Raw genomic sequence first — 22499 nt, forward strand, 5'->3', positions numbered from 1 at the left:
CCCAGCACCAAGCAGAGTGTCTCATACACAGGAACTTGATAAGTAAGGGCATGATCCTGGCAGGAATGGTGGAAGCTTCCTCGATGAGAATGTCAGTTACATGAGGAGAGATTTTTATCTCCTTCGTTCCCTGTGTATCCTCAGCACCCAGAAAAGCTCCTGGAACACGGTAGGCATTTAGAAAATCTTTGTGGGAGTTGTCAGGTGCATTCACGTTGGTACCATATTTCTGAGTTCTGTAATCCTTACCTCAATTCTTAGTCTCTTAGGTCAAGCTCTTTGATGATTAATGAAAATAAAACTCCACGTTCCAAGCCTCAGAGGACTAAAGAAAAGATAGTGTTAACTCTGTCATGAAAGGCAGTGGGTAGGAGGTCTTTTCCAGAACCTATGGATTTGCCCTACTCAGTAGGTGCATCTCAGCGTAGGCCTAGTAGCCTGTTATTACCCCCTTCCCTTCTCTGGTTCGGAACAACTACGTCAGGGCAGGTATTAAATCAACGTCGTGCTGACACTGACTTATAAATGCCTCGGGCGGCAGGGCTCCCGACGCAGAGTGAGACTTAGCATCCTGGCCCCGTTTCAAATCAGGATGATGTGTACTTCAGGAGATTAATGTGCAAATATAAATCACAGCCTAAACACTTCATCTGCCCTTGTACACTCTTCTCCCAGTGAGCTGAAAGCTCTTTATAGAGAATGAACTAATCTCTGAGTTTGCAGGAAGGATGAACTAAGAATCCCTGTCCTGTGCTGAATGGAGTCATAGCACCTCAAATGTTTACAGTGCTGTATTCTGAAATAACATTCTAGCAAAGTCTTTCCTGAATGATTAATGTACCCACTTAGTATCTGATCACATCTTACCTGTCTTATCACGGACTATTTATATATTATGTTTGGTTTTTCACCTTTTCACATTTTGGGGAAAAGTATACATGAGAAAATTCAGATAGTTCAGAAAGTGTCAATCACTCTTCACGTGGAGCCAGAGTCCTGACTCAGCTCACAGGCCTCTGGCACCCTCCGTAAGACATTACATAGGTGGTGCTCACAGAGTAAGAGAATGGCAGAATGATAGAAACAGACTAAAAGAAACAAAGCCAAGAACTTTTGGACAAATTTCCTAGTGACATACAATCCTCTTGATTGGAGATAATCCAGAGCTTTGTAAGTAGAACAAACAATTATTGAATGGGTGGCCCAGAGAGCTTTGCCAGGAGCACTGTTAGACTCTGCAGGTCACAGGGGAAACATTGCTAATCTTAGTTAATACAAAGGACTTTGGAAGAGATTTATAGCTTTCATAAACTGGAGTGGAGCACGGGGGTGGGATGAGGGTAATCTCGGGCGTTATTTGAATTCAGACCTTCCTTGAGAGAGAGGTGGTGGGAATCCAATGATATTCGGGGATTAGAAACGCATGTGCCTTTGTCCTGGGATGTGTGTCAAGGATGTGTGTCAGGGATGTCCGCATCACCACCTGTGTAGGGCAGAAGACGGCAGAGGCCCACCAGGAGAGTTCAAAGGGAGACTTGAGCAGTGAGCCTTTAGTATCAGCCACAAGATAGCTCTGAATTCAGGGCTTATGTTCTAGGAATTCCCCGAACACTATTTCCTCTACCAAGAAGCTTTCCTTTATTTTTTTTTTTCTTCCAGAAATAGTTGTAAATATTCAGTTGACTCCTGGGTACAAATCAGCCTTTCGGGGAATGTGGGGGTGTCAGCTGACACCCTGGGTCTAGTATCAATGCATCCACGATGATAGCGGCCACTTTGGGATCTTCTAGAGCTTTTACCTCACTGCCAAGAAGACTTTTAGGAAAATTTTTATTTCAGACTTTTTAGAAAGAGCTCTGATCGAATTTTCTTAGACATGAAAACAACGAAGAAAGGAAAATGCTAAGGATCCAAACCCTTTTAGGGTGAGAATGTAATAGTTTTAATATTTGGCAATGTTACATACATACTTGACGGATGTATCAACTCACACACACAAAAACTGGTTTGTTCTTAAAAAAAAAAAAAAAACCCAAAAACTTCAATCCAAATTTATTGGGATTACAAAAATAACAGCACATTTCATTAGCTCATTACAGCTCGGAGTTATCAACATATCCAGAGATATAAGCGCATCTTTAAATAAACCGCTTTTTGCCAACAGAAATCTCATAACATAAAAAAAAAGTAGTTTATTTTCATATTTACAGAAGAAACATGCCGATTGTTTCTTAAAATTCTTTTTTTTGGGATTAACGGGTAAGGCTATTATTAAAGTCAGGAAACATTTCAAATTGAAGAAGGGATCATAGAAACATCTCACAATGCATCTTATTTAATACCACCGAATGGTTCTTCATCCTCTTCTAAAGATCATGTTTTTATCGCAGAGCTTCTGGAACTTCCACCTATAAAAATAGGGGATTTTCTTTCAATAAAACAACACAAATGAGAAAGTGAAAAATATCTGTAGGGCATGTCTCTGGCAGGGTCCTCTGAGACAAACTCGGATCGCATAGACCGATCACTGCCGTATCGTGTGATACTCGATACTCAGACTGTGTAACATAAAGAGGTTGTAGGGACCCCTGGGTGGCTCAGCGGTTTGGCGCCTGCTTTTGGCCCAGGGCACGATCCTGGAGTCCCGGGATCCAGTCCCGCATCGGGCTCCCTGCGTGGAGCCTGCTTGTGTCTCTGCCTCTCTCTCTCTACGTCTATCATGAATAAATAGATAAAAATCCTTAAAAAAAAAATGAGGTTGTAAATCACTTGCAACTTCTGCGGTAAAATTTTTGCCAAGTGATGACTCTGTTTCGGAATGTAAATCCTATTCCCCAATTTTCTTATTAAGGAAATCAGGATGTTTACATGCCGGAGTGTCTTAAAATCGGCCTGGCCCTTCCAGAACCGAGGTGCTGAGAAGGTGGCCCAGGCGCCCTTGTCAGACGTTGGAAACGTGCTCCCTCCCTCCCTGCTGACCTGCTCCTCGGCTCCAGGCCTGGAGGCTTGCTCCTGCATACCAAAATATCTTAAACATTCATCGCTCAACATTTCTAGAGCTCCCCGCCCCCCCCCCCCCGTGCCCTCGAGCCACCGAGGCTCAGTCACTTACTGCACGTGCGCCCCCAAGCTGCCCTGGGGCTGACTTACCCGCCTCAGCTGCTTGATGCTGCTTCCCCGAATAGCTTCCATGAGGTTCTCGTGAGCTGACCTCAGGGGCGTAGAAGGGCGGGAACTCTCTTCCGCTTTCTTTTCTTGCACTGACCTCAGGGAATTTTTGATCTCCTTTAGGATATTGTTTGGTTGCTTCTTAACCTTCTTCCCTTTTTTCTTTTTCTGTCCATTCTGTAACGCCCGCTGGGCGCTCTCCTGTTGTCTGATGACTTCTGCGATGTTTCGCGTGATCAGTTTCTTCTCCGGGGGCGGCGGGGGGGCGGCGGCGGCGGGGGCGGGGGCGGCGGCGGCGGCAGCTTCTGCGGGGGCGGCGGCGGGGGCGCGGGGGGCGCCGCGGGGGACGCAGGCCGCCTCGCCGCCGCCGCCGCCGAGTGGCCTTTCGCGGGCAGTTTGGGGGATGACCAGGGAGAGTCCCTGGGAGACGCATAGGGCGAGGAGCCAGGGGTTCCCCTTTGCCAGACTTTGGTCCTCAGGTTGGCTCCCCCGTCGCAGCCCTCTTGCTGTTTTTGCTCCTGCCTCCGTTTCTGCCTCTGTTTATCCATATTTCTCGTGAGGAGGCTCGTCATGCTCATTCTTGGTCCCGGGAGCTCGAAGTGGTAGCCCAGCCTCAGCAGCGTGGTGTTGTCCCTGAGCAGCTTGACGATCTCCATCTCCACCTGGCTGCCCATGAGGTGGCGCTGGTTGTGGAAGCGCAGCTCGGTGAGCACCGTGTTGTGCTGCAGGGCCCTCATGAGGGCCAGGACGCCCTTGCCCGTGAGGAAGTTGGACTCCACGTTGACGCTGGTGATGTGCCGGTTGACGCGGAGCATCTCGGCGATGGCGGCGGCGGCGCTGTCGTCGGCGCGCGTGTTGGCGAGGCTGAAGGTCCTCACCGCCGTGTTGGCCGCGAGCGCGGCGGCGAAGCGGGCGAGGGTCTGCGGCGCGATGTTCTCGATGTTGTTCAGGTTGACCTCCGTGGTGTCGGGGTCGTTGCTCCTGATCTTCTCCAGGGTCTCCTCGATGGCCGTGGGGTTCCCGCAGGGGTGAGCGGCAGCCGGGGGCTCCGCGTTCCTCCCACCGTGGCCGTTGGTCAGATGGACGTCCTCTATTTGGCTTCGAAACGTCTGCGGCGCGGCGCTGTCAGGACCGCCGCTTCCGCTTCGCTTCCGCTTCCGCTTCCGGGACTGGCTGTTCCGTTGATGCTTTTCTGCTTTCCCGCTGTTCCCCGCTCCGCCGCGTGCTCGCGCTCCTCGCGCTCCTCGCGCTCCTCGCGCTCCTCGTCCTCCTCGTCCTCCTCGTCCTCCTCGTCCTCCTCCTCCTCGGTGTACGCCTCCTCGGAAACCTCGCTGTTCGTCTCCGTGAACATCAGCTCCTCCTCGCTCTCATCTTTGTCCTCTTCCTCGGCCACCTGGAGAGCACGACAGCGTCAACTCGGTCATTTCTAAGCACCAGGTTTTTAGACTTACAAAAGTAACGCGTGATTTTTTGCGACATGTGGAATCACTACTTTCCACACCTACAACCCAAACAGTGTTTCTACGCCGACTGTATCCCTGGAAAATAAAAAAGGGAAATGACGCGTGGCAAATGACACAAAAGCAGGTGAGGCAAAGGTTGGGCTCTCGCCTCTGAGCTCCCTGGTTGGGGCCGGCAGGGTAAACCCTTCACTGCAGAACTTTCAACGGTTGTTTGCAGGCAAACATTTTTCTTCCCTGAGGAATAAATATCCAGGATTCTGCGTATTATGTCAACATTTGCAATCGTTTTTGCCAATTTGAACAAACGAGTGGGAACTTCAGCTTTGGAAAACCCTTGGTCCGTTTCCCATTCTCTCAACCACTTGTTCAGAACTCCCTGACTCCCTGTCTGCTTAGAACTGAGCAAATCCAGCCCCCGCTTCTGGAATCCCTCCTCTGTCCTTCCCTATTTCTCCATCTCTAATGAACAAATGGCAACAAAAATACACAACATGGAAATGGATTCCCTTTTGTAAAGTTCAGAAATTCTGCCTCAAATTTGCCTCTCGTAGCAGCTGGGACAGTCGCCGAGTGCTCTGTGCCCTTGGTCGATGGCTTGTGTGGGCGTCCTTCGTTTCTCCAACATTAATGTGCCTCTGGGGTAGAGCCTGGCTCGGGGTCTCAGAGACACCCCCCCCCACCACCACCACCAGCTGAGACCTGCGGCTGTCTCTGTTGCTGCTGTGGCAAGGGAAGCCCAGGGGGCAGGGGGGCCATTTGCTCATGGCAGCAGCAGGTCACAACCTAGCTCCGCAGAAAAACATTCGGGTCACCCTTTGCTGCACATTGACTCGAGATCTCACGCTAGCTAGCGCAGGGTTAAATGAGACGGACTGCAGGAGACACGGGGTGGGAACGATAATCGCCGCTGGCACTAGCCAGATTCTAACCATAGCATGAAACAGCAGAGACCAGTAGGAAATCTTGAGGCAAGCCATTGCCCCGGCCTGATGGTCTTCAATTATTTACCATGTATCAATTATGAAAGACTTTCGGGCATACACAGCCTTAATTCTGTCTTTTTTCCTGCTTATGAGACTTTGTACTAAGATGCCGAGTGACCTCTTCTTTCTTCCTTCTTCCTTCCTTCCTTCCTTCCTTCCTTCCTTCCTTCCTTCCTTCCTTCCTTCCTTCCTCTTTCTCTCTTTCTTTCTTTCTTTCTTTCTTTCTTTCTTTCTTTCTTTCTTTCTTTCCTTTCTTTCTCTTTCTTTCTTTTCTTTCTTTCTTTCTTTCTTTCTTTCTTTCTTTCTTTCTTTCTTTCTTTCTTTCTTTTACTATCTTTTCTGATAAAAAAAGAATTCTGGAAATTGCTGATAGAGTCGAATTTCCCCTAATGCCATCTGTTTAGTCCTTTCTTTTATCTCCTCTAAAGCCTCAATCCTTCCCTTTTCCCCAAAGCCTAGGTCATTCCCTCTACATTGGCAACTTTTTTTTTTTTTTAACCCCCAGGGCTTCTGCTGCCTGAGACATGTGGAATGAGCTTTGGAAAACACTGTACAGTGTCTCCGGGTTTGTTTGCCCAGTTGCTACCACAAAACAGCCTCCAGTTATCCACTTGTTTGGAGTGGCAGGCACCAAGTGATGGCCTGGGGCAGGGGTCAGCCGCTCCTGGGATGGTTGGCTGGTCTCTGTTTACTCACTTCTTCAGGAGCAGGAGGAAGGGGGATAGTGCGTGCATGTTGTGTTTGTGTGAAGTTCTAGCTGTTTCAACATTTGGAGAAAAGAGACCTACCTGTCTCAAAATCTAAGATATATTGCCTTTCATGCCACTATTAAATTTTATCCCCTTTGCTTTTTAAAAGACCTCTGGGCTTCGGTTTCAAGAGATGTTTTTCCCTCAAAACGTGTCTGAGAGAGACAATATCTGCAACTGTTATCCAGCGATGAGTTGTCATGTAACATCCAAATGACACTTTTTCCAGAAAGCCTTCTTTGATGCCTCCTCACGTTATCTCCTCATATTCTTCGTCATATGTGGCATTCTACTTCCCCCACTAAATAGGTACCTATTTTAATTACTTGTTTGTCATTTTCCCAAAAGATTGTTATTTGGGTGAGGACAAGGATCATGTCTGGTTTGTTCACCTAGCACAGTGTTGAACATGTGGTAGGGGTTCTATAAATATTTGTTGACTGAATGGATCTAAATGGACATTGTCTACCAGCCACTGAGAGTCAGGACAAGGCCAGGGCTAGGTGGGTGACTGTGCTGGCTTGCCTGGGACTGTGGGGTTTCCCAGGGTGCAGGATTTGTAGTTCTTAAGCCTGAATAGTCCCAGACAATCTGGGATGGCTAGCTGCCCCAGGTGGGGGACATCTAGGAGGATACCAGAATATCTAGAGAGGGAAATAAGAGGATGTGAAAAAGCAGGCTTTGCCTACTTCCTGTATTATCTGGCATTTGGACTGACTGCACTGCTTCAGGTCTGCTATCTGCCACTGCTCTGGAGTTAGCCTTGATCCTTGTGAGAATGGGGGTGGGAGGGCGGGGATGGGGTGCGGCCTGAGGGGTGAGTATAGAGAAGGCAAATGTTGACACTCTTAGGGAATATATAAGGCAACAAGAAGGGGTGGCCAACCGTGTCTCCTGATCACCTCCCTGGCATCATCACATAAACAAGGAGGGGAGAGTGCTTGATTTTTAGTTCTGGTTCTGAGTCTACCCCGGAAGAGCTGGCTGACTGTGTAGTCAAGTCGGTAAAGCTCTGAGAAGTCTCAGAGAAGCCATGGTACAGTTGCGTGGTCCTTAACTGTAGTGTGTGTCATAATCACCCCTGGGGGCTATTGAGACCACAGAAGGCTGGGCCCCACTCCCAGGAGGCCTGGGGGAGCCCGAGAATGAGTACGTCTGAGAAATTCCCAGGTGATGCTGAAGGGTTGGGCACCCACATTTTGAGAATGGCAATCTCGGCACCAGCAGACCTCCATTTGAATGTCTGCTCTCCTTATAAGCTGTTCGCTTCAACTCAATTTCTTAACCTCCCCTCATCTCAGTTCTCATGCGCAGAAGGTGACAATTCCCTGTAATCTTGTGAGTGAACTCACTGGCCCCTCTGCCTGTCACCCAGCAGATACTCAAGTTAGGGGAGCCAGACCCTCTGGTCTCCAAGGCCCCTTGGAGCTTAAGGGAGCATAATCTGCGTGGACCCACAAGGGCACAGTCCGTCATTCAATAGGCACTGAACATGATTTTTGTAAGTCTTTACAGAGCCGATAGCCTTATAACAAAGACCCTCATTTCCTTCTCCTGGTCCGTTCTGCACTGCTCTTCCTTATATGGCCACTCCAGCCCCCACCCACCCGCCAGCTGTCTTGAGCTTTGTCCTGTGGTGGGGATGAGTTTACACCCTCCATCCCCAGGCTTCTGCTCAGGACTCCTTGTGACTACAGAGACAGCTGGCCAGCTGGGAGAGTGCAGTGGGAGAAAAGTTAACTCCGGAGAAAGGAATCAAAGTTCATCAACACACAGCCTCTCTAATTGAGCTGATAAGACATTGGCAGGGATCAGCAAAACCTTTGGCAGGATCAGGATGCATCCCGTCATAACTGACAACAAGCTTTGCCCTTGATCTCCCACTGATCTCAAGACACTAAGACATGAAAATGCCTTTGCTGGGTTACTGCTACGATGGCAGTCTCTCCTGAATATTCTGTGGCAATTTTCATCTTTTTATCAAGGAAATTCTTTAAGGACCATAACAAAAATGTTATATTTTACAAATTTTGTCAGACTTTTGACACATATTCTCACATCAGGAAAAATTTTAAAAAAGACCTCTAAGAATCATGGTTGTGGAGGAACTGACCAGCCCAATTCCGGCCTCCCCACCACCCTCCTGCCCCCAGTGCAGACAGCCACCGTGGCCTTGGCAGACCCTGGCCTGATCCCAGTGGCCCTTCCCGTGATGATTGACATGAACAAGGCTCACACATATCTTGCTACAAATGTAGCCCACACACCCTATCATCAAGATCATCTAACAGTGCCTAGATTAGTACTGTGGAAGTCTTGCCATTGGCTTTGGGCCATTTTGATTTTAGATGATGCTAGTGGAGCCCAGAGGTTTTAAACCGTTGCTCCTGACCTGAAATTCAGGACTTTATTATACACTATTAACAGTGTTATTGCCGTTACTATTTTCCCAGAACATAGTCTTTTGAACTTTCTTCTGATAATGACTTATTAGGCAAATTCAAAGTAACTTTAAGTAACCTAAAATTCAAAGGAACTGTTTCCTGGGCAGAAAACAAAACTTAACAGACCTGAGCTTTAGTAGAAGAACATTTCCTGGTCTCAGAGTCACCATTATAAAGTAGAAACGAATCTTAGCGGTCACCTACCAGGTGTGCCTAACATGGGTCTTCAGGTGGGCGTCAGGATGTGTGTTGCCATTTTGAAATTCCATGTAAAAGTTTGTGTATGTATGCACAAGCACACCGTTCTTAAGGAGAAGGCCCCTAACTTATCAAAATCTCAAAGGGGTTCTTGATTTACAAAAGAAACCCTGGATTCAACTCCCTCCATGGATGGATGGAAAAGAGAACTCTGCAGAGATGACTCCCTGTTCAAGGCCTAACAACCGGCTCTCATTGCCATGTCCTTTCCACCTCCGCTTACTTCTTGGTGTTGGAAGTCAAAGAATTATTTTTACTGTAGCCACCATCACAGTCAAAGCAACCAGAGAATACTCACTTCTGTCTTTACACACATATATGTATACATATGTCTCTCTCTTTCTCCCTCTTTCTTTCTCTCTCTATATATACAGTCACAGACACTATGCTGCATTAGCAACTTACAGCCTAAATTAGACTTATGTTTGGCAATATATCTAAACCCATGGATTATTTTCCATCCTGATTGATTAAAGTCACTCAAAGGATCCCAGCTAAGAGTTTTACATACTTTGATCCACTGGGGTGGGGGTGGGGGATTCCTGAGGAATCTTTCAGTAGCAGGTGCAAATGGGTTACGAGAAAAGGTTACGAGTGAAGCAGGCTGTAAAGTTAGGGAAAACGGGTTCCTGGGTTGGGGGTGGGGGCCGAGGGTGGGAGCCACTAAGTAAAAACCCGAGAGCCTACCTTTCCACACTCCCCCAGCCTCTCCTTCTCCAGGAGTTTTTGGGACTCCTTTTCCCAATAGGCCATCAGTGCCTCTCTGCTGAACGTCCCCGTGGGGGTTTTCTCGGTCAGACTCTTTTGCCTTAGCCCCACGGGCAGGCTGTGATCGGGTTCAATGTCTTCCAGCTCCCTCTCTAGCTCCTTCAGCTCCTCAGCTGACAGGGAAGCCAGAAGTTCATCCTCGTCGATGGATTCATATTTGCTAAGTCCTCTCCTGTAGCCAAAGGTAGACATGGTCCTGCCTTGTTAGACCCCCACGGAACTGGAAGAGGCAGGCATCCGAGGCAGCCGGCAGGCAGGCCGGGAGGCAAGTGGGCAGGCTGGTCGGCAACTGGAGCCAGGAGTGGCCTTTTAAGAGCGGTGAGACAGGGCCGTGACAATGCAGAGAGGGGGTGAAAGCATGGGCTGTTTTAAGCAGCAGACGTCAGCTAGACATTTGAACACAAAGAATGTCACATCGGCGGTGGATGGAGGTCTCAGAACCAGTGGGGATTATTAACATACTGGCCAGGGACATATTTAGCTGAGCCCGATAGCTCATGAGGACAGGCAGAGAGTGCTTCAGATAGGGAGTAACACAGTCCTCACTTTGTATTCAAACAACAGGGGCATAAGACTTATTTTGAAAAGGACTCGCTACCACCACCAGGGCCATGAAAAGATCTTTTGATTATAGTCTCAGAGGTTGAGAAATGACTATACATCACTCTGTTATGAGTGGTTATTCGGGTTCTTCCAGAAACATACTGTGGGTGGCAGTGATGGTAGCAGAAGGCTGTAATAATACAGCACCTTTAAACTTTTATTGTATTTTGCAGTTTACAAGGCACCAATCATAACAAGTCCTGCGAGGTGATTGTCCTCCTTTACAGATTTTGGAAACTGAAGCTCTGAGAGTTTAAGTGAAAACTTTGAAGTCAGACAGCTAGACGTACAGAAGTGGCTTTCTCCACTCAATGAAATGGCTTCCTTCTCCTCAGCTGAAAGTATTAGTAAACAATTAGATTTGAAAATAAAACTCCAAAAAGACAAATAATAATACTGGGTATGGCTTGTTAGTGCTAAGCATTTTATATATTTTATTTCATTTAATGCCACAGTCCTGTGAGGTGTATACCATCATCCTTATTTTATTAGCACAAGTAACTAGCCCACGGCCACAGAGCTAAAAAAGTGGTGGAACTAGAATTTGAACCCAGATTTGTATCTGGGCTGAAAACTGAAGAGATTCTAACATGCGATTATATATATGTCTGTATTCTTTTGAGTGTGAAAAATAAATAAATGATTTACAGGTTTTCATCCATATATCATCTTAGCATACCGATAGATAAGAGCTGTTCAGATGTGTGTGCATAAAAGTATACACTTAACACGTGCAATATACCATATTTTGTTTATTACATTCAGGAGTTGGTGAATATTGGGGTTGTTTCCAGGTTTGGGTTGTTACAGATAATGCTGTGAACATTTACATGCAAGTCTTTGTGTAGCCGTATGTTTTCATTTCTCTTGGGTAGCTACATAATGGAGGAACTGCTTCGTTAAAGGGCACATTTAAATCTAACTCTTCAAGAAGTTGCCAAACTGTTTTCCAAAATGGCTGTCCCATTTACGTTCCTATCAGCAATGACATCAGTTCCGGACTGTCCACATCCTAATTTGTTCCTGCCCGTCTTTCTGATTATAATTTTAGTGGGTGTGAAATATATCTCACTGCAGTTTTAATTTTCATTCCTCCCGTAACTAGTGATGTTGGGCATCATTTCATGTGTCCGTCTCTCCTTTGATGAAATTTTTTTGGAACAAATCTTACACTCATTTTAAATTCAATCATCTTCTTCTTCTTGGCCTGTAAGAGTTCTAGAATATATTCTGGACTGTAGCAAGTATATGCTTTGCAGGTATTTTCTTCCATTCTGCAATTTTGAGTTGTCTACTGGTGTCTTTTGAAGAGTGAATGTTTTTAACTTTGATGAAGTCCAATTTATCAATTTTCTTCATTTACCACTTGAATTCTTGGTGTTACAGCTAAGACATATTTTCCTAATCCAAGTCATTCCTATGTTTTCCTTCTGAGAGTTCTACAGTTTTAGGTGTTCATAATTAAGTCTGTTACCCATATCACCTTATATTTGCATATGTGTAACGTAGGGGCCTAAATTCATCTTTTTGCATACAGGCATCCGATTGGCTTAGCATCTCTTTGGGAAAAAGGCTATACTTTCCCCTACTGAAGTGCGTGGCTGCCTTTGTGGAAAATTAATTGGCCATAATGTAAGGGCTTGTTTCAGGAGAGTCACTTGTGTTCTGTGGATCTATGTGTTTATTTTTTATGCTGATACCACATTGTCTTAATTGCTATAGCTTTGTAGTCCATGTTGAAATCAGGAGGTATAAGTCCTCCAACTTCTTTTTTTTTTTTTTCAAGAGTGTTTTGGCTATGATGATCTTAGCTCATGATGCTATTCTGCTTCCAAAAATAACTATGACTCTTTTCAATGATACTGATGAGATGATTATGAAATTAGAAATAGTGAGCTTGTTGGTTTTCTTTGGGCTGTGGCATATGTCTTTTGTGTAGCCTTACTGGTCACTATCTTTTTTTTTTTTAAGATTTTTAAAATTTATTTATTCATGATAGTCACACACAGAGAGAGAGGCAGAGACATAGGCAGAGGGAGAAGCAGGCTCCATGCAGGAAGCCCCACATCAGATTCGATCCTGGGTCTCCAGGATCGCGCCCTGGGCCAAAGGCAGGCACCAAACCGCTGTGCCACCCAGGGATCCCTACATATCTTTTTTAAATGTGAAAATGGGTTTAGTTTTTGGAAATGACATCAAATCACTATAAGTCACATTTGGTGAATGAGATGAGAATTTTTCAGCTGTATAAAATGTTTTAGGTAAAACGATGAATGATGATTACAACTATATAAAAACTTCTTTGAAAGCAAAGAGATGAGAAGAAACTACAAAGAGCCTATAATTATGTACCTCAAAATAGTGGAATTATGGCTTTTGCTCTCTTCCTTCCTTCCTCTCACTGTCTCTCTCACGTGTGTAATTTTTCTGTAACATTTTAGTAGTATTTTAATTTGATAATCTATTAAACACACACTTTATGACAGATTCCAGTTTAGGTGCTGGGGTTAGAGCAGTGAAGAAAACAAACCAAATCCCTTCCTTCGTGGAGCTTACATTCTTTAGTCAGGGGAAACAATATACAAATAAATAAATAAATACAAAAACATATCAGACCAAGGCTCTATGGAGAGAAATAGAAGGAGAAAGAGAGAAAGAAAGAAAGAGAGAAGGTGAGAAAGAAAGAGAGAAGAAAGGAGACGGGGTGTGTGTGTGATAGTTCATATAGATAAAGATCGCTGTAACAAGGTGATGTTTGAGCACACACCTGGCTTGATGCATGCAGACTGTAATATACATTTAGTGTGACTATAAAATAATTACCCAGATATTCTTTGAATCACAGGTTCTCAGCTTTCAAAGGGGCTTTGAAATACATTAATCCTCTCTTCATCACTTCTTTAAGTGGTTATCGAGGGTTTACTTGAACACTTGCAGTGAAAATTATACATTAGGAAATATCCATTTCATTGTTGGATTGGTCAAATCTTTAAAAAAAATTCTTTTCTATTGCGTTGAAACTGATCTCTTGAAAAATCACCCCAGATAGTTTAGTGTTCTCATTGGAACAACCCAGAATACATTTAGTCTTATGTGAGTTTCTTCTCTCAAATCTTGGATGGCTGACACATGACTTTGGAAATGAATCTGGAAGAGTTTTGCCCTGTAACAGCATCAATGGAAAAAAAATTATGGCCTCTCAAGGACAGTACCTTCAGAACAATGGTCCTTAGATATCCTAGTACATATGTTACAAATCACTCTGATTGCCATCATAATTACAACTCATGGGTAATATTAGTTCACTGGACCCCTCTCTAAGTATTCTCCACAAACTTGAAATCCATTGGATGAAACTCTGCTGAGCAATTAAACATGGCCACTGGGCCTGGCCAGACTTAAGTATGATGAGAAATTTAAATTTCTTTGCAACTTTATCCACCTTGAGGAAAAAATACCTTTTCCCTTGAGGAAAAAAAAATCCAATCAAATGTGTTCTAGGCATCAGCATTTTCTATTTCAGGACTTTTTCCTGCTTGATTACATTGTGTTTTGGGGTAGAATTGCTTTTAGAGTCAATAATATCCAAGCCCTTTGACGATTAGCATCTTTTGTTAAAAAAAAATACCTATTTTGGGAAGAATTATTTTTATGGTTCTCGATTCACAATCAGATATACACGTTTTCACATTATATTGGCAAATTCCTTTTAGTGAAAACAGTTTCCTCTTTCAATCTTTTCTCTCTTTTGGTTTCCTCTTGAAAATGCTATCGTTTGTTTGTTTGTTTGTTTATTCAATAATGTGTATTGAATACACAATACTGTGTGGATAGGTACTGTCCACTGGAAGCCAGGAATACACACAGAAAAATAGAAATTGATCTGGTCCCTACCCTCAGGAGTTCACACTCCTGGGAGAGAGGCACACAGCTGACAGTAACACAGTGCAGTGACAGCTCAGTCACTGTGCCAGTAAAAGGAGAGACATGGAGTACAGATGAAGAAGCAACGCAGCCACGTGGGTGGAGTTGGAGAAGGCACAGAAGCTGATAGAGAGCTTTCCAGGCAGAGATAGCCTCTAAGCAAACGCACAGGGGTAGGAAAGCAAACAGAAAAATAAAACCTGGGGCGGTATTCCACATAGGGGTGGGGAGGAGGTAGGGAAGGGCAGAAATGGACTCTGGCTCATGTACTATTTCCAATAGAATGCCTTGGTATCTTGCCCCTCAATCTCCTCCTCCTCCTCCTCCTCCTCTTCCTCCTCCTCCTCCTCCTCTTCCTCCTCCTCTTCCTCCTCTTCTTGTTTTTAACAGCCACCAGCATCATGGTAGATGCATATAGATGTTGAACACTTTTTACTTCAAAGGCCATGTCAAGGAGTTTTGGACTTTGTTATCATCTACTGTTAAATGGAAAACTTCAATGTTTCCCTAGCTATAGTTGGACCTCTTCAATACAGGCAACAGTTAATCCCAGCAAGTATCTTGATATTAACGGAAACTCAACAGAAGTAAAACTCCTCAGCACCTTCAAAACTCTGTAATACCCGCCCTGCCGGCAGACCTGGTATTTGAGTAAATAGTGTTTATAGGCAGTCATCGGAGACCTCCTACCTCCTCTCGTGAGTAATAACTATCAGTCTAACACTCTGCGTGGCTGGAATTAATTACTTTGCCTGTGGTTTATGTGCTTTTGGCTCTCAATGTTTGGAAGTGTTGTGAGGCTCTACCAATTATTTCTGTTTTAATAACCTCCAAGTTTCAGGGGTGCCTGGGTGGCTCAGTTGGTTAAGCGTCTGCCTTCAGCTCGGGTCATGATCTCAGGGTCCTGGGATTGAGCCCTGCATTGGGCTCCCTGCTCAGAGGGGAGTCTGCTTCTACTTCTCCCTCTGCCCCTCCTCCTGCTGGTGCTCCCACACTCTCTCTTTCTCAAATAAATAAATAAAATCTTAAAAAAAAAAACCTTCCAAATTTCAGGAAGAATTTGGTAATTTCAGGAATTGTTTGTATTTCAAAATATATAGGTATTTCTATTTATAACCACACAACAGAGTTAAATGAATGTATTATATGAACCTCCTTTTTAAGAAAAATCTCATATCTCCAGGTCCTTTGTTTTATTCTGCAAGAGGCCCTGTTCAGTCTCAGATTTAATATGAGTAGTTTCAGTGATATGAAAGGTCCAGCTTTACAATGACGTATTATTCTATTGAGCTAAAACCGATCTGCATTTAGATGCCTTGCCTGCACCTAACCCTCAACCTGCCCCAAATTAATACTTTGATTTCCCTCTTTCGGCTTCCCCTACCCCACATGCAGACTTCCACATTTCTGTGAGTGGCATCTCTACCCCCTCAATTGCTGGAGCCTGTGTGTTACCTTTTGGCTCCCTCTCTTGCCACCATGGGTATGTTCAATCACAAGCCTGGACTCTTGGACTTTAAACAACCCTTGAGTCCCCTGCTTCATTTCTGACTATTCTCCTCTGTCTGAACTTGAGTCTTGCTGTCCTCATTTTCTTGGAAGACTGACATTTTCCCATTTTTCACAATATAGAGTAATTTTTTTAAAAAAAATTCCAGTTTAGTTCACTTATAGTGTTATATTAGTTTCAGGTATACAATATAGTGATTCAGTAATTCTGAACATTACTCTTTGTGCTCATCAAGATTAGTCTACTCTTAACAGAGTAACTTTTTTATTTATTTATTTTTAGATTTTATTTCTTTATTCCTGAGACACACACACACACGCACACACACACAGACCGTCAGAGGGAGAAGCAGGCTTCCTATGGTGTGCCCAATGTGGGACTCAATCCTAGGACCCTGGGATCATGACCTGAGCCAAAGGCAGACCACTGAGCCACCCAGGAACCCCCAGAGTAACTTTTTAAAAACACAAATCTCCTTGGGTCATTCTCTGCTTAAAATCCTTGACTGGCTCCCACTGTCCTTGAGATCTTTAATGTGCCCTGTGTCTCCTCCAGGACCAGGCCCTGCTTACATCACAACTTGCCATTGGGGTCACTTCCTACAACACTCACATTGTGCTTCTGAGCTCACCCACATTTGCTCCATTGTCCCCAAGCATTGTCCATGCTGCCTGCTGTGCCTGGAATGCCTTTACTTCTTCTACCAGGCTCTGGTCTTACCTAATACTGCCAAGGAGAGGCTTCTGATGATGCCAGAGGCCAGTTTAGTTTTCCCAGCTCCCACAAACTGCATTCCATGCGGCATCCCACTTGGGATGGCTCCTTTCAAATTGGTCTTTGCCCTGAAGGCATGTTCTGAAGGCCATGCCTACCCCATTCACTGTCACCAAGGCTTAGCATAGTTATAAGGTGTTCGAGAAGTATGTACAAAAAAACAAGCCAGATGAATTACTGTATAAGCAGGAGCAGATTTGAGTCTTACAGAGCCTGAAGATTATACAGTGTTAAGACTCTTTAAGAGCCTCTTTAAGAATGATATTTTAAAACTGTAACTACAGAATTAGTTATCAAAGTGAAGCTATATTTAAAACAATAATAGAATCATGACAAGCTACTAGGTCTTAGGTGATTTAAGCTTCTTTCTTCTGAGGTCCCTTAGGCAGTTTACCAAAAATGCTTATAGAGATGGGTGGCCTAATTGTAACCCAGCTTCTCAGCTCCCCTGCCCCGCCCCCACAGCACCCTGCTACTCCTGTAAACCCCAATACTCACATGGGCCCAGAAGCTCCTGCTTTATGGTCAGTCATCTCCTGAGTTTGGTCTCCAACCAATGAACAAGCCCAGCTGGACACAGAAGTGTTTGTATTTCATGATGGCATTCTTGCTCATTTCATGAGTACCTTTCCTGTTTAAATTGTCTTCAATTTGCTGATGAGGAAACCTGGAAATCCTATGTGTTAGTGTCATTTGCAAAATTGGGAAACTGGACATTCTCTTATTCTTGCAAATGTCAAGGATCTATCTACTGCTAACAAATGTTTCCTCACTTTTACCCTTCCTCTACCCCTGCCTCCCCCCAACTTCTAAAGGCTTATCTAATTCTTTCCAATGTACAGGTGCAAGATTCGTTTCTGTATGAGATCTAACATATTTCCCACTTACACAGAAGGATTGTGGTTTTCAACATTTCCTGCAGACAGTTTGTCACAAAGCTGCTGAACTAATGTGTAATGAACCCTAAGAAAGTGGAGCATCCGACTTTACCGCCTGTGTGTTAGAAGCGTCTCATATAGCTCCTGGGGGAATGTCAGGCAAAGGTCAGGCTCTGGACACACAACAACCAAACGGGCCACAGGGTTCAGATGAGAACTGGTGCTACCCTTATCAAGTCTTCGCTCTGAGGCCTGGCAGCTAAGCAAATCTCCAAGCTGTGCCTGCCTATGGTAGTAACCATGAATCAAATTGAAAATTATTAGTGCTATTTATAAAAATGTTGTCTTGCAACTGTATAACATTTGTTGTTCGCAGAATGCTTTCACATACACTGTGCCAGGCAGTCTTATGTACTACTATGATCTCCATGTCATCATTGTGTGTAGCTACCACTTACTGTGTGTAATGCAGCGCTTGGTGAAATAGATACTATCACTACCACTTTACAAAGGGTGGAAGTGGGTTCTGAGGCCCTGAGAGGTTCCAAAAATCTCTTGATCTTGAGGCATACCCAGCCAGTGGGTGGTAATTGTGATTATGTACCAGAAGTCCAAGCTGCTTCTCATTTTGAGATTTACTCATTTGTCATTTTAAAATGTACCCAAATGAAAGACAGATGGGATGAAAGACAGAAATTTTTAATAGCGCATCTGATGCTTTGCCTTATGTAGAGGAGGTTCAGTTTTCGTTTGTTGAACTAATTCAGACATGTAAAAATGTGTCCCATGCAAGCAGATGGACAGATGCATGGATAATGTGAAAACCGTGAAGATAAAAACTGATTTCCAGAAAAAATTCCGAAGTGAGGAATGAGGAGCTGAACTTTGTCAGGTCTTTAATTTTAAGCTGCAGATCGTGAGTGTGGAATTCCTTGTGAAACAAGAGCAGATTGGCTATATATTATATAAAGTTCTGATAAAGGAATTTGAACTTGGGGTGTCCTGGAAGGTCTGAAGCTCCCATTCATTCCAGCAATTAGTTATTTGTTACCTCGAGTGTTTACATTACCGTTTTGGACAAATTTGTTCACTGTGATATCAGGAAGAAGGATGTGCATGGAGGGCCTGCTCTCAAGACATGGATCTTTCCCTTGGGATGGCTTCCGGCTCAGGTTCAAGCCCACTGTCCTGATCCTGGACTCTGAGTCCTGCAGGGTAGTGGTGTCTTAAAGGGTAGAAAAGCTGACATCCTGCTATGAAGAGGGGCTAAAGGATAAATTCAGAGTGAAAGTCCAGGAATATGGGGACTCGGTGTACCCTGTAACAGCACAGTTAATGCTGGAGAGCTGCTATCTGGCTACTGAGCTGTTTCATGTGCAATTTTATCATGAAACCCAAAGGCACTGTCCTTTCACAGACTCACAGTTCCTCAGTGACTTTTACCTCCAGAGATCGCCCTGTGTTCTTGAGAATCACCACGTTTTGAAAATTTGTCTTCTCTCATTGCCAAATGCCACAGCCCCTTTTCCCTGTTCCCCTTTCCACTGTGGCTCCCCAGAGAATCAGAGCTGGTTTTCAAGGGTGTTACAAAAGACCCAGCCCAATGGCAACATGTTTCCTGGCCAATTCATGCCCCCAGCAGAATAGGAAACCTTCATCTTTAGCTCTCCAATCTGTATGTTTCTATATGTTTTATAAGTAGCAACAACAACAACTACAACAACAACAATAATAAGAGATGGGAAAGTCGTATTATGATCAGCATGCAATGTCAGAGGTTGGCAGAAAGGCTACATTTGCCTGGGTTGAGGCCAGTCAGACTGGTGAAGGAAGGTAGCAAGCATGGCACTGCCCTTGAATGCTGTGTCATCTGCTTTTAATGGTCTTATCAGCAGAACAAAACTAATAAATCATGTGCTGCTAGCACAAGAACCAAGTGCTTCCCTCTGAGCCAGATGATTCCATTGTTTAGCTGAGATACCTCAGTGAGATTGTAAACACGGCATCGCCTGTCAGGGAGAGATGTGCGCCTCTTGTTTTTAAAAAGCAATTTATTCAGTTTCTTTTATATGCCATAAAATTCACTCACTGTAAGCATAAAGTTCAATGATGGTTTTCAGTAAATTTACCAAGTTGTACAGTTAGAACATTTCCAGTATCCCACAAAGATCCCATGTGCAGTCAACTTTTGTTCCCACCTCCAACCCCAGGCAACCACTGATCTGTTTTCTGTCTCAATATATTTGTTTTGTCGGGGCATTGTATACACTTGGAATCATACAATAGTGTTCTTTTGTGTCTGACTTCTTTCACCTAACCTAATGTTTTTCAGATTCATCCATGTTGTAGCGTGTTGCTAAATAGTATCCCATTGTATAGGTTTAGCATATACCATATTGTATTTATTCATTCATCAGTTTATGGACATTTAGATTGCACTTTTTGGCTGTTTTGGACAATGCTCTCCTAATCTGAACTAAAAATGATGGGGTGGTAAGAGCTTGGGATTTGGACAGGAGTTTCAGGTGAGTCTCAGCTCTGGTGTTTACTACCTTAGTTAACTGTAAGATTGTTTTCCTTTGTGCAAATGGTTAATACCATCCCTTTCCTGCTCCTGAAATCATTGTAAGAATCAAGCAAGATGCTGTATGTGGAATGCTTTGTGAGCTGTAAAACACAGAACAAGTGAAAGCTGTTGTTATTAAAGTCATCTTTCTAGAATGTATTAAAATAAATGAGCTGTTTCTCAAGAGTCTTTCCACATTCATAGAATGAATGATTAAACTTTTGAGCTATAGGAAATATTTAGTGTTTCCTTCTATAGACTTGGGATTCTCACCATCTTTTCCTTACTAAAGCCTGTTGTTGAGAAAGGTTTTAAATATCATTCCACTTCTCTTAAATTTACTTGCATTCTAAACCTTACTTTTGATTGTCAAACAAAAGGTTTTGTTTCTTGTTGAAGAGAAAATCTGCAGCTATGCTAGAATCACTGTAGAAGTTGAACTCAGTAAAACAGAAGTTCAGGTTTAATCAGGGAAGCCTCCAATCCATAATTCAATATAGCTTCTTGGGTACTTCAGGTAACTGTGCAGAGCAGAACCCTGATGAAGGGTCTGGGGGCAGAGCTGAGCTGGGTTGAGGGCCTTGCCAGGAGTCAAACCTAAGCAAATGTTACCATCCTCCAGTCAAAGGGGATTAGAATTGTCACTTCACTGAAACAATATTAAACCAATTGGGGTAACTATCACTGAAACAATATTAAACCAATTGGGGTAACTATATCTTTACAGGCATTCAGACATTCAGGAATGTAGATTGTTGACCACTGAATGTCATGTCTAGTTATTTGACTTCTACAAAACATGAAGAAAATACTTTCCCTGAGAAGCCAGTGCCGACTTTACTTCAAACAGAGAGAACCGGATACTGGTATCTCACACCCACTCAATCCCAAGGTAAGTACCACATTTAGCGCCCTCCACACCTTCTACCTTATTCAACACTGTGGGCTGCCTCCAAGAAGTTTTATCTTAAATCTCATTGCGAGATCTGGGATGGAAGACATCCAAGGCCAGAGAAATGGCTGTTCCCAGTTTACTGGAATCTCAAGCACAGAATGTGAGTACCCGTCAAGTGCCTCTGGTAGAATCACTAGCCAATCTGATATTAGAACTCAGTCGCTCCCAGTGCCCAGATTCAAATTACTAGACTGTCCCCTTCCAAAAACAGCAAATCCCCAGACATCTCTAGCACTCCCTGAGGTTGCAAAACACAGGCCACTGAGGTCAAATAAGTATTCCTTCTACACATCTTCTCCCCTGAGAAGCCTTCCTTTTTCAACAATTGGTGATGAGGGATTTACTAGCAAAAGCAGAGGTGGGGTTTTATGTGCTTGGGACAATCCTCTGCTCTTCTCATTCCGTGAATTTTCTCAAAGTATTTATAAATGATAATGAGATGCCGTATACATTCTAACATTATTTTTCGTATTTTCACACATAAGCATGACAATCTGCAGACATCATAAAACCAAGTTTCTTTGCTTTTGCAATTCTGGCAGGGGCACCACCGCTATGTCGTGATAATGGTGAGAACACTGGTTTCACATGCACTCGCTCCACATTAGATACAGTGTTTATATAATTATCTCATGGGTTCAAGATCAGGCAGCTAATAATTGGTTCAAACTCAGGTCTACTTGGCTACAAAGTATGTATTTTCACCTCCTGCACTATATGGCACTGCTAAAATGCTATACTACAGTGCACCAATGTATGTGTAATATATGTATATATGTCATGTATATGCTCTCTGTGTGTATGGAAGTACTGATATGCATATAGTGTTTCATTTTTGGCTTATAAAAAACTTGAAGCAGCTTAGAGTTTTTATATGTTCTAAATAATTTCTGACTTGGAAGGTGACTATATACATGAGAATAATGTGACTTGAAACCAACATTTGGGTAGTAATGTGTGGCAAAAGGTCAATGACAAGGCTTACGTGTGCTCACTGTGTCATAAAAGACTCCATCTTTTTTTGTAGTTTCCATGCTGTCTGACCCACACGTACTGATTTTTCAAAAGCCTGTATCAAAGGCAGTGTTAACCATGAATGTTTGCTTAGCACACTCCTCACATCTTTTGCACTGTCATCCTATTGCCTAGAAACATGTCCTGTGACCGACTGAAATGACTGAACCATGTTCTTCAGGTGGCACTTGATTTTCATGTGCTCATAAAATTTAAGTCAGAAACAGAAATACTCTTTAAAGATTGCCTACGGAAAAACTAAACAAATCACACTCAGATGAGAGGACAGAGCTACTTCTTTCCTTTCAGGCTCTCCGTAGGATACAAAAAAAAAAAAATCCACAGTGACCTCATGCACATCTATCTTGGCAGCATGGGGCAACGTCATCAAAACTCTATCATGGTGATTCCACCACAGTGGCTCAACGCGTACCACTGTACA

At 43.9% G+C, this 22499-nt stretch overlaps 1 protein-coding gene across 1 annotated transcript; it reads right to left on the reverse strand.

The window, feature by feature from the left end:
- Positions 1-2035: 2035 nt before the first annotated feature.
- LMOD2 (leiomodin 2) lies at positions 2036-10171 on the reverse strand. The gene is given in 5 exon segments (XM_055307250.1): positions 2036-2408; positions 3151-3431; positions 3434-4311; positions 4365-4561; positions 9753-10171. Coding segments are annotated over 5 exon segments (1656 nt in total). The 5' UTR covers positions 10026-10171; the 3' UTR covers positions 2036-2381.
- Positions 10172-22499: the final 12328 nt, after the last annotated feature.

The sequence above is a fragment of the Nyctereutes procyonoides genome, unplaced genomic scaffold (genome assembly GCF_905146905.1).
Source record: "Nyctereutes procyonoides isolate TBG_1078 unplaced genomic scaffold, NYPRO_anot_genome, whole genome shotgun sequence".
Classification (NCBI taxonomy): domain Eukaryota; kingdom Metazoa; phylum Chordata; class Mammalia; order Carnivora; family Canidae; genus Nyctereutes; species Nyctereutes procyonoides.